Raw genomic sequence first — 17,943 nt, forward strand, 5'->3', positions numbered from 1 at the left:
TGACCACCTTTAGCCTCATTCCTTAATATCAAAAACCATCATCATCTGCTAAACCTTTAACAAACATTTGGATTCAGGCCTGTTGTTATTTGGAGTTCAATCAGTTACTTAAAAAAAAAAAACAACATGGTCCATTTTAGGAGGATACAACACAACTACTAAGGGCTGAGAATATCTTCGATCAAACATTATCACAGAAAATCTTGTGAGGAGTAAAACTATCACAGAAGTACTTCTGAATATCATATTATAACTAAAAGCTTCCATACTGCGGTTGCAGCAATTGCAAAAGGTGAAATATTTTTGGTTTTCAGGTGAATTGGTTTTATATATATTTTAACTTTAGCATCTGCTCAGCACATTATTCAAAACTTTGACGCACTCAGCCTTTCACCTTCACAGCAGACTTTCTGACCTATCACAACGTAAGCACATGAGCAGTTAAAGGCATTTCAGTGTCTTAGAGAGTTATTTAAAGGCCCAGGACTTAAAAGACACCAAAATTACAACAGCGAAGTGGTGAAACATCTTCTTCTTCTTCATTATATTACAAAAAAGAACGTTGCTTTCTGTCCAAGTTAAACCAAAGTTAAAATCTAAATGCAGCCACAATTCATTCATGTCATTGACACCGTCCTTTCAGACAGTACAAAGAGGTTTACGGGAAAATACAATGAATTACGATACTGTAGGTACAATCTAAATAAATAAGTTGTCTGAACATCCTCTCTTGTAAATTAGCTCCAAGCAATCAACTTATATTGATTGTTTGCTTTAGTTTAAAGCTCCATGTGATTAAAGCAAAGATAAAAATGTATGCCTTCAATGATTGATACTAATAAAACGGCTTTATATAAAAATCACCACTTCAACAGACCTTTCATCACCTTTAAGTCCTCCATGCAGTAACTGAAATTCATCCAAACCCACAGGTTGTGCTTGTGCCTGCCTCCCTGTCCTTGATAAAATTGTATGTCAGTGCCATCTGCTGGTCTGCTTCAGGACATTGTCAGATGGGTACGCAAACAAGTGTGTTATCTTCTGAGCTATTCTTCTGTATCATCATGAATTTCACTCAAAGGCTGAGGTTAATCTTTAAAATAATCATTTATTCATGTCAAACAAAGTGACACAATGTCTTACACTTATATTCGGGACAAACAAAAACGTGTTCCAAAAAGATCAGTTAAAAATCACGTTACAATTTATGCTTATGAAAGCATTAACTGATTACATTCATACAGGCTGTATAAATGTTACTGTATAGGGCAACTATTCTAAAGACAATTTTAAAATATTTAAAAAATAATAATTAAAAGACAAGAAGATGATTAATTAGTAGAGAAAAAAATAGAGAAAACTTCACATATCAAGTCAGGTAGATCTCACTTTGATTTTAACATTCACAAAAAAATATGTAAAATAACCAATGATGTTATTTCTACATTACCAGCGCAGGCGTCAGTGCATCACAAACATTAAAACATGATAACGCTTTTAAATACTCAAATAATGCCATCGGTTCAAAAAAAAACAACAACTGTGCTTTACTTTCAACAAGGTTGACTACAATACATGTAACATGTTATTTTGTCTTCAATTACTTTAGAGCAGGGTAACTTCCACATTTATGAGGTGCTATTACTAGAAATGAATAACTTCCACGAACTCTCAGCATTGCTCTGCAGTGTTTTGAGGGTGTCATGAATCAGCAGCTGCATCAGGTTTCCTACTCAGTGAACAGCAGATGCCCTGAGAAGAAGCTGTCTTTGGTCAAACCGTTGCTACCATGGTTGGCCATAAGCCAGACCTTGTCTCCCTTTTGAAGCTTAACATACGTGTTGCCGCTGGCTGTGATGTACCCGTTCTGTCGCGTGGTGAATGAGTGCACGATCAGCTCTCCGTTACGCAGCAGATCCACACTGGCATCGTTCTTGTTGATCGTGCAGTGGAACTGAAACTCGTAAACACCTGGGTGCTCGCAAGTGAAAATCCCTGTCTTGGTGTCGTAGCTCTTCTGTCCATTGTAGATGACGTCACGGAAGGTGATAGGCACGCCGGATTTGGGGAAGTTGTTTCCCAGTCGCACAGAGAAGGCAACATTCTCCTTGGTGTAGTCTTTTGGACCAGATGGCATTATATCTGAGTGAATAAAATACATGAGTACAATTAAAGCAACAGAACCGTCCCGTTTTAAAGTTACTTTGAGAATATCAATTTAAATATGCATGGATAATTGGACAGAAAGTGGTAGACTTACCTGGTGATTCTTGTGTTCCACTTGAGTTTTCACCTACAGAAAATTAAAGGATTAAAGGGAAAAATCAGTATTTCCAAAATACTCCAATGTTGGCACAAGTCATACTCAACTGTGTCAGAGCAGATTTCACAATATCAACTCACCCTCCCTCCATGGACTGAGGTCAAAGGTAGGGATGTCCTCACACTGAGTGTAACCAGATCCTCGAGGCCTGTACTGGAAGGGTCTGTCAGGTACTTCAGTGATGCCAGTGTTGTCACACATGATCCGGGCAAGTGATGTTTCCCTCAGGGACTCCCTCTGAGCCTCAGTAAAGACTCCCTCGTTCTCCCACCAAAGCCTGAAATTTGACAGTTTGTTAACATTTGAAGTCTCTGAATGAAAAAGGAACATAAAGGTGCAGCTAACACAGCTATGTCCACATATTTTATCAATGTTGGTCTAGTAATATACCTGTCTCCCTGGCGGATCTTCTGGAACTGCGTGGCAATCAGGCAGGCAAACAGGGGTCCCACTCTTCCTCCACGGACAAACGGCTCAGCCACTCCTCCCAGCCACACGTCGATGTTGTCAGGAGTGCCGTAGAGATCCAGAAGGTTCTTTGCCAGGTCAGTGTTGTTCATAACCCTCGCCAGCTGTGCCAGATTTCGTGGTTGTGACAGCCCACAAAACTTGCGCCATTGGTTGTAACCTAAAGATGGAGACACTGGGTTAAAGTGTTGTCCTGTTCAGTTCCAGAGTGTAATCTGTAATGCCTGCCATAGCCCGGACATGTAGGCAAAATTAATTCTCAACTTTAAGGAAATGAAGCTATGAAGACTAAATAAATACCAGGAAGTCCATGGTCTCTTCCTCTCTGCATGTTGAGTGCCCCCAGATCCAGAGCCAATTCAGCAGAGAATTTAAACAGCCTGTCCCTCAGCTCATCTGTCATCATCTGATCCTGCGTGTTAAGCTTGGCCTGACGGCCCACCAGCCCCCTCAGGATTGGGTCCACTCCACCTGTAGAGCACAACATATCATTAAGTGATCAATTGTATTAATTTTCTTTTTAAGGAAGAACAAAGAATTAAGGGTCTTGGCCAAACCTTCAAAGACGATCCTCCATGGTGCGAAGAAGGCTTTGTGAAGCAGTGGGGAGGGAAATTTGCTGTTCTCCTTGTATTTCTCATCAAGACGAAACATGAAAGGCTGAACCATCAGGTGAGCAAATCGGTAGGCAGCTGTGGCAAACACATTGGAGATGCTGGGGTCCACGTTTTCATCATAACCAGGATAGGTGGACAGCTGCCTGGCGATGAAGTCTGGACCAACAATGTGGAGCAGGTAGTCTCTGAAGGTAAGAACCTGAAAAACAAAAAGAAACTGAGTTAACTGAACCACGCAGGGACACAATCGTTAATGCAAGATTTGTGTTCTTCATGCAGCTAAGCCCCTCTCTGACCTGGAAGTATCCTCCCATGATCTTGCGGGCCTCCTGGTAGAGTCTCTCTCCGCCCCAGTGAGGATTGAGTTCGGCCAGGGCACGAGCCAGACGGTTGTGCTCACGCATCAACAGTGTGTGTAGAGAGGTCAGACCAATGTTCTCGTTGCTGCGCTCATCACCTGGAACACAAAGCAGAAGGTTTTTAACAATCACAATCAAATGTTGTTGTACAACCACAATGTGTGGTTAGTACTTGCACCGCAGCTTGTTTACCAGCTTTTGTTGCCACTCACCAGCCAGAAAGCAGGGCACCTCCTCTACATCGTCATTAGTAATGCGGGCTCGTGAGGCACACATGTTGGCACCCATGTTGGTGAAGGGCAGGAGCTCACGGCCATTGTCAGTGTACTCTGTGTTGACTCTCAATAGACCCTCATCCGTGGTGAGGTTGCGGAGGAAGCGAGCTTTGGTATCATCTGAACCGTACACCTGGCCCACATCGATGAAAGCTGTGAGAGAGTTCATCTGCTGACGGACAGTGCTCGCACCAAAGATGTGGCCAGTGTTGCCTGATCCACAACCTGCTGATGAGCGGAAGAAGGGTATGCACTCCTCTGACTTTTTGCCAAAACGGGGGTCTTTCTTGGGAATCTGTTTAGACGACAAGAAGCAGTTAGCATTCACTGTGTGTGTGTGTGTGTGTGTGTGTGTGTTTGTGTGTGTGTGTGTGTGTGTGTGTGTGTGTGTGTGTGTGTATTCACATCTTTTCTTTTGTGATGTAGTGACACTGACCTCAATAGGGAAGCAGGGCTCTGTGCGTTCACAGCTCTTGTCGCAGTCAACACCATTATTGAATGAGCGGATGACAGGAGAGTGAGGAGTGAAGGTCAGGTCGTGGTCAGTCCATTGGCCAAAGATTGTCACCAGGTGAGTGTAGAGAGGGTCGCTCTCCACATCAGAGTTAGCTGTGCGCAGAATTCGGTTGGACACTTCCCTTACCTGGGGACAGGATGTAGACAATGATCACCTTGATAAAAGTGATTGATACATCTATCATTGATTATCTCTCATTTTACAAGTGAGAAAATACATTAAGCATCACTGCAGATGTGATTAAATATTCAATTTATAACAGCACATTGTTCTTTATATAGAATATATATATAAATACATTACCAATGGAAGCAAATGTCTGTTGACACTCAGATTAGGGGTCCAGCCTTTAGGCAGAGAGGTGCCATCCTCATACTCAGCAGGGAGCCAGCGGGTGAAAGGTATGTTGGAGGATCCCCAGCGAGTGTTTTCTCTATATGTCAGAGAAATAAATCTATCATTGATCTTGTTATCTTCTCTGTTTTGGGAATAAGTCTCATGGCTCTTTTTTTATTAAATATTTTAAATGAGAACACAGGGAAAAGGAAACATGTTGCCACATTCAAAACCAGGTGCATCATACTCGGTATCATTCACCTATTTTCATTATCTGTTATTTTGAAATGAAAATGAAAGGTTCCTCACCTGTTATTGCAGGTGCTGCTTGCAGTCCGAAACTTGTTTAAATTGGGAGTTGTAGTGCAAGAAGGGACCCGGTGTCGGGGAGAGCAGCCTGTCAGATCAGCGATGACCTCCAGGTCCTCCTCAGAAATCAGATCTAATGAAAAGAAGCGGAACAAAGGAAACTCAGCTGTAACCCACTTGCAGACATTAGCAGGCAACGATCAGAGAATATGTAAAGACTACACACCTGTGGCATTGATGGAGCGTTTTGGACGTCTATTCAGAGACCTCTTGATCAGCTTCACAGCAACATCCATATAGTCTGCAGCACGGACAGCAGTGCGGGTTGGTCCAGCGGGTTGTTTCAACAGCCGCAGGACGTCTGAGGGACTCGCTGCATTCCTCCTGACCCGATCAATGCTCCTGTGTTGTGTGGAGAGGTCCGATGTATCAATACAGTCATTCAAAATAACAGTATCATTTTTAAGGATCTATGTTGTTGTCCCTTTTCGGTTCGACCTACTGAAGATTTAACGATTTCAAAGCCGTTCAACGGGTTTGTAAACTCACTCTTGTCTGGAATATTCATAGGCATTATCCACCGTGGCCTTGGCCGCTGCCACCGCATCTTCAATCACGCTCCTGCTCAAATGCGATTCTGGAAAGAAAAAAAATATGTATTTTGTTTAATTTACTTATGATTCACTCTTAATGTGGATGTTTTTGGTCAGTGCATTTCTGACACCATAATGTTTAAATGTCGTTCATATCACATAGTTACAGCATTTCACAGAATAACATTACTGAAGATCCAAACGTACATTTCTTTAAGATCTGGTGTTTAATATAAAAATAATAGAATACATTGTATTAGAATGAGATTAGATCAATTACACTATTAAATCATTTAAATCTTCTAAGATGAGAGAGGCAGCACTCACCGGCATTCACCTGCCATTGCAAGCACATGCAAAGTGCTGCAGCCAGAAAACACAGAAAACGATTCATCTCTGTGAAACAGACAAATATTGTCATATTGTCATTTAGGCACTGATCAAATAATTCTAGCTAAAAGAATATTTCAATATTTCCTTCAAAACAAACAAAAAATATCTATTCATCATTCTATTATAGCTTATAATATATCCTACTAACTGTGTATATGGTGTTAAAAAAAACAGCATTTGTAAAAGTCACCTGTGTAGAAGCTGAAGCTCGTGTCCTCTAATGTTCTTCAGTATCCAACTTGAACTCGCAGATGCTGTCACGATCAGAGTTGGACAGGTTTTATAGCCGCGCTGTGACGCTTCGACTGATGTGACACCTGTTGTCAGGAATTTTTCACCAGACAATGAAATATTTTTTTTCTTCCTAGTTCCTCCTAAGCGTCCTTTTCAAGAAACCACTCACGAGTAGGTTAATTACGGTAACAGAGCAGTGAGGAATAAACAACCCCTGCTGAAGGTCAACATCGATGCTTTTATAGTATTATTAAGTTTATCCGGAGTTGTAGCTGCAGAAAAAAAATAATGCCAGGCAGAAGAACATGCTTGCAGGAATAATGCAAGATATTGAACGACATTTTGGGTGACCAGAGAAAAACATTCTGATAGTGACACATTTTTATTGGGCTTTAATTTTTCATGTTTTGTCAGGTGCATCAAAGCTGCGTGGCAACGCTTCACCTGAACGAATGATTCTGGCAAAGTCACACTGTTCTTTCACATACAACTTATAAATATAACTTTTGCATATAGTTAAAGTGAAACCTGTTATTATCTGTCACTAGCTCTATTTTTCCATTTTAGCGTTTACTGCAGTTTTTATTTAACAAAATTCCTTAACTGTTCTTGTTCATGAGCATGATATTGTTTTTGATACTTTTGAAAAGTGCTAGATAAACATTATATACAGGTTTAAAATACAGTCATTATAATTCAAGGGGAAATCTTTTTTCCAGTCCCTCTGCTGTAGCGTTTAGACGATGTCAAACAGAAAAAACAGCTTAGCAATGTCAGATATGTCAGGTATCCACAACTTCCTTGAGTGGAAACATTCGCCACATATTTTGAAAAGCCACACAATGGTCTGGCACATTATATTGCGTGACAAAGGAAAAGAAACCAACTTCCTGGATCAATGTTAAATAAATATATATACGCTATATAATAATAAAAACAACAACAACAACAACAATAATCATATTAATAATAATAATAATAATAATAATAAAGTAGCAATAGAATGATTGATTTTCTGCTTATAAACTCTTAACTAAAAAGTTTGCTTCCTTTACTGGATTCTAAACAAATATGGAATATATAAACCCCTTTACACGATCAAGTAGGCTTCAGTAAAATATGAAAGCATTATATCCAAACAAATTCAGTTCCTATATGCAACCCTATTAAGTTTCAACAAGACAGAGATTTTTGGGCATTAAAATCAAATTCGGCGCAAAGCAGGAGAGGTCCCATCTTACACTGACAATGTGTGTTATTTCTCAGTGAGCTGGACAGAATCAGTGTATTTCGACCAAGCAGTGAGATCATGACACGATTGTTCATGCTCCATTTAATCTGATCCAAGAATTTAGCTGACTCTCTACAACAACAATCAGGTTTCCGGGAAATTACCGACAGCAGCAAGCAAACTTGATCGGCATCAACGTTGTTTACAAATTGTCAACTGTAATTGGAGCCGTAGTCATCAGAATAATTAGTGTAAGATATGCACTACGCAATGGAAACTTGTGGCCTTTCCAGTGCCTTTGTCTTTTTGACATGTGATTTAATTTTTAGTTCATGTGTTCCACAATTAGGCTACGTCATGTTTCTGTACATCAAATCTCATTGTCTTTGTGTAGCTATTACACTATACCTTTAATCACTTACAGAAATCCAACATTTGAAGATCCAGATTTCCTGGCTGCTATGCACGATACACCCAGCGGCCTCTTTGGCCTTTTTGAATCCTTCTCCACGTGTAAGTGCAGTGAGGCAGGAAACGTTTTTAAGTTGTGAAAAAAGCTAATTGTATCACAATATTAATCTTCAGTTTGAAGAGTAAAGAAAGCAAGGTTTATTTGGCAGGCAGGTGTGTTCATTTGTGATCTGTGGTTATAAGATGGGCTTCAGCATGATGGCATTATAAGAGATCAGGTCAACAAATACATAGTCTAATAACTATTTTTAGGAATTTTTATTTTCAAATAATTTCCTTTTCCTTTTTTGACATAAGATAAATTACATGAAACGGTTCGGTCCTGCCTTCAAACTAGGCGCACACGGAACGATGCTAGAAGTGAACTGCAAACATGACGGTGGAAACTGAAGCATGTGTCGGCCTTCCAAAGAGCAACCTGGCTTCCAAACTGCAGGGACAGTAAACACAGACAGGAGGGAGAAAACTCCGAGAGGTCGACAGTATGTCACCCACTTTTTCTCAAAGTAAGGTGAGTGTTGTAAACTAACCTGTTAGCTTAGTCCACAGTGAAACAGGCTGTTTGGGCTCCCATTACACCAGTTATTTAATATCTTGACAGACAATGAGTGTTTACATTTCGCTCCTCTTTTAGCCGCCATTTACAAAGCTCTTGGACCTAAACTAGCTGTCCTGCCCCTGCGTGGCGCCAGGCCGGACACAAGCAGCCCTGTCTTCCCGACCACATGCCCGTATCAGTGAACCAGCCGTGCTGCCAGCTGAAGGAGGAGGAGCAGCGCTGTTCTGAATCACATGTCAGTTGGCATACTTGCAAGGGAACGGGAATTTATTCATTATTATATTAAATGATCCTTTTCAATGATAATACTTAAAACACTATATTTTTTTTTTCACACAATGATCGTTGTGTGAATTAAAAACTGCCATCTGTATTGGATACTGGACAGCTTGCAGCGCGAAGTCAGGCACTGAAATATGATTATTTGGTGATATGTAACCGCAGGTAATTGAATATTCTGCAGGATTCAGTGCTGTTTAATGTTTTATGTAATTTAAGTCAACAAACTGGATTAACTGGAATTTTGGTGATGATGATATAATAAATGTTAGCACTTGTTGTAAAATGTGGCTTTTATTAGACTTCTTGTAACAGGTATCAATTGGTGCCGCTTGAAGACTGTGACTCTGAGATTACAGCCCATACATTAATTTGCATTCAACAAACTTACTATAATAGTTTTTTTTTTTAAAGAGATCAAATCAATAGGCTACTTTCTAGTGCCAATGAGAAAAAGGGGATCAAATCAGAACTGACCTGACTCATATATGCGAACTAAGCGCCTGCTTAGGAGCCTCGTTGCCACCAGAGCGCGCCAAAGTGCGCTTTAAATGTCCTGTGGAAATGTCCCACAAGAGAGCTTGAAACAGCTGGACCAGAGTGGCCAGATGCGCTGAGTGGAATTGAGGCTCAGCCACATGTCGATGTTGTCATGGATGGAGAGCACAGCTTTTACATGGACTGTGTTGAGTTGAAGGGAAATCAACTGCAGTCTATTGGAATAATAAATCTATGGGACTAAATTGTGCTTTTCGTTTTGTTAAATTATGCTTTATACTCTACTGAAAATAACTTCTCTCCTGGTTAGCGTTCACCTCTCCTTCAGTGATTTAATATTTTCAACATTCTTCCACTGAAGAACTAAATTAGCACTGTATTGGGTAGCACTGGATCAGTACTAGTAATACATAATCTAAATAAACATTACCTCTGAACATCCTGTCTTTTAATTTAGCTCCAAGCAATCAACCTATTTTGATTCTTTGCTTTCCTTTAACTGAAACGATTACAACGTTTAAGACTGCATGAGTTTAAAGCAAACATGAAATTTTATTTTTATTTTTTTTAATTTATGATGTTTTTAACAGTATAGGCAACATATACAGAGTGTCTTAGTAAGGTGTGGGGCCACTACATGCTGCTAGTACAGCTTCAGTCCGCCTTGGCACTGATTCTCCAAGTCTCTGAACTCTACTGGAGTTATGGAACATCATTCTTCCAAAAGATATGCCCTCATTTGGTGTTTTGATTATGTGGTGGAGAGATGCACATCATCAAACACGCTGATCCAAAATCTCTCACAGGGTTTCAATTAGATTGAGATCTAGTCACTGCAAAGGGCATAGCATTTGATTTGTGTCATTTTCATACTCAAAACATTCAGTGACTCATCATTCCCTATGGCATTGTCATGCTGTTTCTCCACTCATTTTTCAGGATTTTCCTTTAATTTGTCCTCCATCAACAAATCAACAGTTAAACTTAAAAATCACCCCTGAGTCCTTAGTGCAGAAACTGAAATTCCTCCAAACCCACAGGTTGTGCTTGTGCCTTCCTTCCTGTCCTTGAAACTTTGTATGTAAGTGGCATCTGCTGGTCTTTTTAAGGACATCTTCAGATGCGTCTGCAAACAAAATGAATTATCTTCTGAACGATTGTTCTGTATCATGATGCATTTCACTCAGAGGCAGAAGTTGATATCTAAAAAAAAATCATTTATTGATGTCAAACGTGACACAGTGTCTTACACTTATATTTGGGACAAACAAATGTGTGTTCCAAAAATCTGTTAAAAATTACAGCTGTTACAATATACAATCATTTTCCGGACAAAGGCTGTGTGAATGTTACTGTATAATGCAACTTTCAGAAAAGAATTAAAGACAATATTAAAAGGCAAGAAAATGATTCATTCAAGAAAAGAGAGAATATATCACATCAAGTAGAAGCTTTTAAATACTAAAATAATGCCATGGGTTTTTAAACACTCTGTTTTCTTGTAAGCAAGGTTGACTGTGATACTTGTCAGTTTTAACATGTTATTTTGTCTTCAATTCCTTTAGAGCAGGGTAACTTGAGGGAGGTTTCCTACTCAGTGAACAGCAGATGCCCTGAGAAGAAGCTGTCTTTGGTCAAACCGTTGCTACCATGGTTGGCCATCAGCCAGACCTTGTCTCCCTTTTGAAGCTTAACATACGTGTTGCCGCTGGCTGTGATGTACCCGTTCTGTCGCGTGGTGAATGAGTGCACGATCAGCTCTCCGTTACGCAGCAGATCCACACTGGCATCGTTCTTGTTGATCGTGCAGTGGAACTGAAACTCGTAAACACCTGGGTGCTCGCAAGTGAAAATCCCTGTCTTGGTGTCGTAGCTCTTCTGTCCATTGTAGATGACGTCACGGAAGGTGATAGGCACGCCGGATTTGGGGAAGTTGTTTCCCAGTCGCACAGAGAAGGCAACATTCTCCTTGGTGCCAGAGTGTATGTCTCTTGGAGTGCGTAGCCCTTTTCCTGTGTGAAAAAGTACAATTAAAGCAACAGAACCGTCCCATTTTAAAGTTACTTTGAGAATATCAATTTAAATATGCATGGATAATTGGACAGAAAGTGGTAGACTTACCTGGTGATTCTTGTGTTCCAATTGAGTCTCCACCTACAGAAAATTAAAGGATTAAAGGGAAAAATCAGTATTTCCAAAATACTCCAATGTTGGCACAAGTCATACTCAACTGTGTCAGAGCAGATTTCACAATATCAACTCACCCTCCCTCCATGGACTGAGGTCAAAGGTAGGGATGTCCTCACACTGAGTGTAACCAGATCCTCGAGGCCTGTACTGGAAGGGTCTGTCAGGTACTTCAGTGATGCCAGTGTTGTCACACATGATCCGGGCAAGTGATGTTTCCCTCAGGGACTCCCTCTGAGCCTCAGTAAAGACTCCCTCGTTCTCCCACCAAAACCTGAAATTTGACAGTTTGTTAACATTTGAAGTCTCTGAATGAAAAAGGAACATAAAGGTGCAGCTAACACAGCTATGTCCACATATTTTATCAATGTTGGTCTAGTAATATACCTGTCTCCCTGGCGGATCCTCTGGAACTGCGTGGCAATCAGGCAGGCAAACAGGGGTCCCACTCTTCCTCCACGGACAAACGGCTCAGCCACTCCTCCCAGCCACACGTCGATGTTGTCAGGAGTGCCGTAGAGATCCAGAAGGTTCTTGGCCAGGCCAATGTTGTTCATAACCCTCGCCAGCTGTGCCAGATTTCGTGGTTGTGACAGCCCACAGAACTTGCGCCATTGGTTGTAACCTAAAGATGGAGACACTGGGTTAAAGTGTTGTCCTGTTCAGTTCCAGAGTGTAATCTGTAATGCCTGCCATAGCCCGGACATGTAGGCAAAATTAATTCTCAACTTTAAGGAAATGAAGCTATGAAGACTAAATAAATACCAGGAAGTCCATGGTCTCTTCCTCTCTGCATGTTGAGTGCCCCCAGATCCAGAGCCAATTCAGCAGAGAATTTAAACAGCCTGTCCCTCAGCTCATCTGTCATCATCTGATCCTGCGTGTTAAGCTTGGCCTGACGGCCCACCAGCCCCCTCAGGATTGGGTCCACTCCACCTGTAGAGTACAACATATCATTAAGTGATCAATTGTATTAATTTTCTTTCTAAGGAAGAACAAAGAATTAAGGCTCTTGGCCAAACCTTCAAAGACGATCCTCCATGGTGCGAAGAAGGCTTTGTGAAGCAGTGGGGAGGGAAATTCTCTGTTCTCCTTGTATTTCTCATCAAGACGAAACATGAAAGGCTGAACCATCAGGTGAGCAAATCGGTAGGCAGCTGTGGCGAACACATTGGAGATGCTGGGGTCCACGTTTTCATCATAACCAGGATAGGTGGACAGCTGCCTGGCGATGAAGTCTGGACCAACAATGTGGAGCAGGTAGTCTCTGAAGGTAAGAACCTGAAAAACAAAAAGAAACTGAGTTAACTGAACCACGCAGGGACACAATCGTTAATGCAAGATTTGTGTTCTTCATGCAGCTAAGCCCCTCTCTGACCTGGAAGTATCCTCCCATGATCTTGCGGGCCTCCTGGTAGAGTCTCTCTCCGCCCCAGTGAGGATTGAGTTCGGCCAGGGCACGAGCCAGACGGTTGTGCTCACGCATCAACAGTGTGTGTAGAGAGGTCAGACCAATGTTCTCGTTGCTGCGCTCATCACCTGGAACACAAAGCAGAAGGTTTTTAACAATCACAATCAAATGTTGTTGTACAACCACAATGTGTGGTTAGTACTTGCACCGCAGCTTGTTTACCAGCTTTTGTTGCCACTCACCAGCCAGAAAGCAGGGCACCTCCTCTACATCGTCATTAGTAATGCGGGCTCGTGAGGCACACATGTTGGCACCCATGTTGGTGAAGGGCAGGAGCTCACGGCCATTGTCAGTGTACTCTGTGTTGACTCTCAATAGACCCTCATCCGTGGTGAGGTTGCGGAGGAAGCGAGCTTTGGTATCATCTGAACCGTACACCTGGCCCACATCGATGAAAGCTGTGAGAGAGTTCATCTGCTGACGGACAGTGCTCGCACCAAAGATGTGGCCAGTGTTGCCTGATCCACAACCTGCTGATGAGCGGAAGAAGGGTATGCACTCCTCTGACCATTTGCCAAAACGGGGGTCTTTCTTGGGAATCTGTTTAGACGACAAGAAGCAGTTAGCATTCACTGTGTGTGTGTGTGTGTGTGTGTGTGTGTGTGTGTGTGTGTGTGTGTGTGTGTGTGTGTGTGTGTGTGTGTGTGTGAGAGAGAGAGTGTGTGTGTGTGGTGTGTGTGTGTGTTGTGTGTGTGTGTGTGTGTGTGTGTGTGGTGTGTGTGTGTGTGTGTGTGTGTGTGTGTGTGTGTGTGTGTGTGTGTGTGTGTATTCACATCTTTTCTTTTGTGATGCAGTGACACTGACCTCAATAGGGAAGCAGGGCTCTGTGCGTTCACAGCTCTTGTCGCAGTCAACACCATTCTTGAATGAGCGGATGACAGGAGAGTGAGGAGTGAAGGTCAGGTCGTGGTCAGTCCATTGGCCAAAGATCACCACCAGGTGAGTGTAGAGAGGGTCGCTCTCCACATCAGAGTTAGCTGTGCGCAGAATTCGGTTGGACACTTCCCTTACCTGGGGACAGGATGTAGACAATGATCACCTTGATGAAAGTGATTGATACATCTATCATTGATTATCTCTCATTTTACAAGTGAGAAAATACATTAAGCATCACTGCAGATGTGATTAAATATTCAATTTATAACAGCACATTGTTCTTTATATAGAATATATATATAAATACATTACCAATGGAAGCAAATGTCTGTTGACACTCAGATTAGGGGTCCAGCCTTTAGGCAGAGAGGTGCCATCCTCATACTCAGCAGGGAGCCAGCGGGTGAAAGGTATGTTGGAGGATCCCCAGCGAGTGTTTTCTCTATATGTCAGAGAAATAAATCTATCATTGATCTTGTTATCTTCTCTGTTTTGGGAATAAGTCTCATGGCTCTTTTTTTATTAAATATTTTAAATGAGAACACAGGGAAAAGGAAACATGTTGCCACATTCAAAACCAGGTGCATCATACTCGGTATCATTCACCTATTTTCATTATCTGTTATTTTGAAATGAAAATGAAAGGTTCCTCACCTGTTATTGCAGGTGCTGCTTGCAGTCCGAAACTTGTTTAAATTGGGAGTTGTAGTGCAGGAAGGGACCCGGTGTCGGGGAGAGCAGCCGGTCAGATCAGCGATGAAGTGCAGGTCCTCCTCAGAGATCACATCTAATTCACAGAGGCAAGGGATAGACATTTTAGCTGAGTAACTTAGTAACTTGAAGCCACCTGTATGGAAAATTAATTAAAAAAAAAAAAAGACACTGTAGTTTGGATACACACCTGTGGCATTGATGGAGCGTTTTGGACGTCTGTCCAGAGATCTCTTGATCAGCTTCACAGCAACATCCATATAGTCTGCAGCACGGACAGCAGTGCGGGTTGGTCCAGCGGGTTGTTTCAACAGCCGCAGGACGTCTGAGGGACTCGCTGCATTCCTCCTGACCCGATCAATGCTCCTGTGTTGTGTGGAGAGGTCCGATGTATCAATACAGTCATTCAAAATAACAGTATCATTTTTAAGGATCTATGTTGTTGTCCCTTTTTGGTTCGACCTACTGAAGATTTAACGATTTCAAAGCCGTTCAACGGGTTTGTAAACTCACTCTTGTCTGGAATATTCATAGGCATTATCCACCGTGGCCTTGGCCGCTGCCACCGCATCTTCAATCACGCTCCTGCTCAAACGCGATTCTGGAAAGAAAAAAAATATGTATTTTGTTTAATTTACTTATGATTCACTCTTAATGTGGATGTTTTTGGTCAGTGCATTTCTGACACCATAATGTTTAAATGTCGTTCATATCACACAGTTACAGCATTTCACAGAATAACATTACTGAAGATCCAAACGTACATTTCTTTAAGATCTGGTGTTTAATATAAAAATAATAGAATACATTGTATTAGAATGAGATTAGATCAATTACACTATTAAATCATTTAACTCTTCTAAGATGAGAGAGGCAGCACTCACCGGCATTCACCTGCCATTGCAAGCACATGCAAAGTGCTGCAGCCAGAAAACACAGAAAACGATTCATCTCTGTGAAACAGACAAATATTGTCATATTGTCATTTAGGCACTGATCAAATAATTCTAGCTAAAAGAATATTTCAACATTTCCTTCAAAACAAACAGGACAAAAATATCTATTCATCATTCTATTATAGCTTATAATATATCCTACTAACTGTGTATATGGTGTTAAAAAAACAGCATTTGGAAAAGTCACCTGTGTAGAAGCTGAAGCTCGTGTCCTCTAATGTTCTTCAGTATCCAACTTGAATTATTTGCTGTCGTGATCAGTGTTTATATAGCCGCGACGCTTCATTTATGTGACACCTGTAGTCAAGAATGTTCTCCGTTCCTCCTCCATAGTATCCCTGTAAAGCAACTTCTGATAATTAAGCCAATTAACATGACAGCTGTGGCAGTGAGGAACGCACTCCACTTAAAGTCAAAAGTGGCATTTCATCAACCCGAATTGTTCACTTTAGCTTTGACTGCACTTTTTTTTATTTCTTAAAATGTTGTTCCAGTGTATTTTATTGCATGCTTATAATATAGGCTATTGAGGATTTTTCTTTTATTCAGTTAAACTCCGCTATAGCGTTTAGATGATGCCAAACAAACAATAAGTGGCTCAGCAACGCCACATTTGTCAGGCAGCCTATCAACGCTTACCTGAAAACATTTGCCCCCCTTCTGACAACCTACAGAATGGTCTGAGACATCACTGAGGTTACGTGACTAACAAAAAGCCTCCTGGAACAATATAGAAAACAAAACAAATAAATAGAAGTAGGATAGAAACTGATTTTGTTTGGACATAGTGCTTTGATGTTTTACTGTAGGCCAAGTTGGACGTATAATTTCTGAGCAATACACAGTGACAAAAGCAAACTGCTTCGTTTACTGGACTCTAAACAAATATGGAATATAAATACCCCTTTACATGAACAGGTACAGTAAAACATAAAAGCATCATGTCCAAAAAATTCAGTGTCCCTTACATGTAACCTAGTTTCATATAACACAAACAAAAGCCAACATACAATTTCGGCTTTTTTTGTGCTAAAAGCGAAATAAGTTCATTTAATATTTAGTTTCACTTAATGATGCTCTATGTGAAATTTGTATTATGAAATTCAGTGAAATTTTAAGTAAGTATCAATCCAAATTTTCTTGCTATGTGTGTTCACTGGGAGACTTGAGTCGACTTGAGCCGTCCCTGAATTTATTGTAAGACATGTTTTGGGATGTCTTAACTATTGCCTTACATATTGCTTAATTAAACTATCGAAGGGCTGTGGGTAAAGCAAGAGCACGGGGACAACTTCTCTGTGTAGGTCAATCCATCTTTTATTAATTCCCGGAGAACCCCCCCTAGGCAAACCGAACACTGACTACCAAAGTGACATCTCACCTCTTACATATCACTCCGCCACTCCTAATCATAACTCACATTACCTGCCACTAAAGTGCGCCATATTATATAGTTCCAGATTAAACTTAAACAGCAGAATACAATATTTATAAATGTAGTTACAAATAATTAAATTATGTGGACTCAAAATAATGAACAATGCAAAATAAGGCAATCTGTTGAATATGTCCTCACAAGAATAAATCTCATCTTACATTATTACTAACACTGGTGCTTTTCACAATAAGTCAATATGTCAGTTGTGAAAAGGCCTACAGCTGAAAACCAACCACAGCAGAGCCACAAAGCTGCTGTGCCCACACGCCTTCTTTTTTTTTACCTGCAAACAGACTTTCAACTGGACAGAGATCTTCAAATCTGCGCACATTCGATGCAAAGCATGTAGTTCCATCTTACACTGACAATGTGTGTTATTTCTTAGTGAGCTGGACAGAATCAGCGTATTTCGACCAAGCAGTGAGATCATGACACGATTGTTCATTCTTCATTTCATCTAATCCAAGAACTTTGCTCCTTTTCTATAAGAAATCAGGATTCATGTGTTCCTGAGTGAGAAACTTTTCCATCCAGGGCACATGGGGTAGTAATCACCAACAGTGGAAAGCTAAGCTTTACCAACTATTAAGGTGGTTTACAGAATACCACATTATAATGTGAGTCATTGTAATTAAAGTAATTAGTCAACCCATTCAATGGGAAGGTGTGGGCCTTGCAGTGCCTTTGCCTTTTTGACCATTATGGTTTATTTTTAGTTTATGTGATCCACAATAACATCATGGTGTTGAACCTGAAATTTCACTGTTTTTGTGTAGATATTACACGCTCAGTTGCAGAAATCCAACATTTGAAGCTCCAAATTTTCTGGCTGCTATGCAGGA

At 41.0% G+C, this 17,943-nt stretch overlaps 2 protein-coding genes across 2 annotated transcripts; both read right to left on the reverse strand.

The window, feature by feature from the left end:
- Nucleotides 1-1,088: 1,088 nt before the first annotated feature.
- On the reverse strand, nt 1,089-6,454 carry LOC130169988 (eosinophil peroxidase-like). The gene is made up of 15 exons (XM_056377061.1): nt 6,381-6,454; nt 6,125-6,193; nt 5,754-5,841; nt 5,431-5,606; nt 5,205-5,337; nt 4,863-4,992; nt 4,479-4,685; nt 3,980-4,337; nt 3,705-3,865; nt 3,349-3,607; nt 3,092-3,262; nt 2,714-2,951; nt 2,404-2,600; nt 2,261-2,293; nt 1,089-2,142 (listed from the first exon to the last, which is right to left on the reverse strand). The coding sequence occupies exons 2-15, from the start codon at nt 6,189-6,191 to the stop codon at nt 1,730-1,732; spliced, it is 2,631 nt and encodes an 876-aa protein (XP_056233036.1). The 5' UTR covers nt 6,192-6,193; nt 6,381-6,454; the 3' UTR covers nt 1,089-1,729.
- A 4,204-nt stretch (nt 6,455-10,658) lies between these two features.
- Nucleotides 10,659-15,904, reverse strand: LOC130169987 (eosinophil peroxidase-like). The gene is made up of 15 exons (XM_056377060.1): nt 15,851-15,904; nt 15,592-15,660; nt 15,221-15,308; nt 14,898-15,073; nt 14,651-14,783; nt 14,309-14,438; nt 13,925-14,131; nt 13,303-13,660; nt 13,028-13,188; nt 12,672-12,930; nt 12,415-12,585; nt 12,037-12,274; nt 11,727-11,923; nt 11,584-11,616; nt 10,659-11,474 (listed from the first exon to the last, which is right to left on the reverse strand). Exons 2-15 carry the CDS (start codon nt 15,656-15,658, stop codon nt 11,053-11,055), a joined length of 2,640 nt encoding a protein of 879 aa, XP_056233035.1. The 5' UTR covers nt 15,659-15,660; nt 15,851-15,904; the 3' UTR covers nt 10,659-11,052.
- Between the last annotated feature and the right edge of the window lie 2,039 nt (nt 15,905-17,943).

Source organism: Seriola aureovittata, chromosome 5 (genome assembly GCF_021018895.1).
Source record: "Seriola aureovittata isolate HTS-2021-v1 ecotype China chromosome 5, ASM2101889v1, whole genome shotgun sequence".
NCBI lineage: Eukaryota > Metazoa > Chordata > Actinopteri > Carangiformes > Carangidae > Seriola > Seriola aureovittata.

Coding starts and splice junctions, on each gene's coding strand:
- LOC130169988 (XM_056377061.1), bottom strand. CDS start 6,191: ATGAATCGTTTTCTGTGTTTTCTGGCTGCAGCACTTTGCATGTGCTTG. Junction 5,607..5,753: donor TATGAATATTCCAGACAAGA/GTGAGTTTACAA, acceptor CACACAACACAG/GAGCATTGATCGGGTCAGGA. Junction 4,338..4,478: donor AGCCCTGCTTCCCTATTGAG/GTCAGTGTCACT, acceptor TCGTCTAAACAG/ATTCCCAAGAAAGACCCCCG.
- LOC130169987 (XM_056377060.1), bottom strand. CDS start 15,658: ATGAATCGTTTTCTGTGTTTTCTGGCTGCAGCACTTTGCATGTGCTTG. Junction 12,931..13,027: donor TCATGGGAGGATACTTCCAG/GTCAGAGAGGGG, acceptor TTTGTTTTTCAG/GTTCTTACCTTCAGAGACTA. Junction 11,924..12,036: donor AGGATCCGCCAGGGAGACAG/GTATATTACTAG, acceptor GTCAAATTTCAG/GTTTTGGTGGGAGAACGAGG.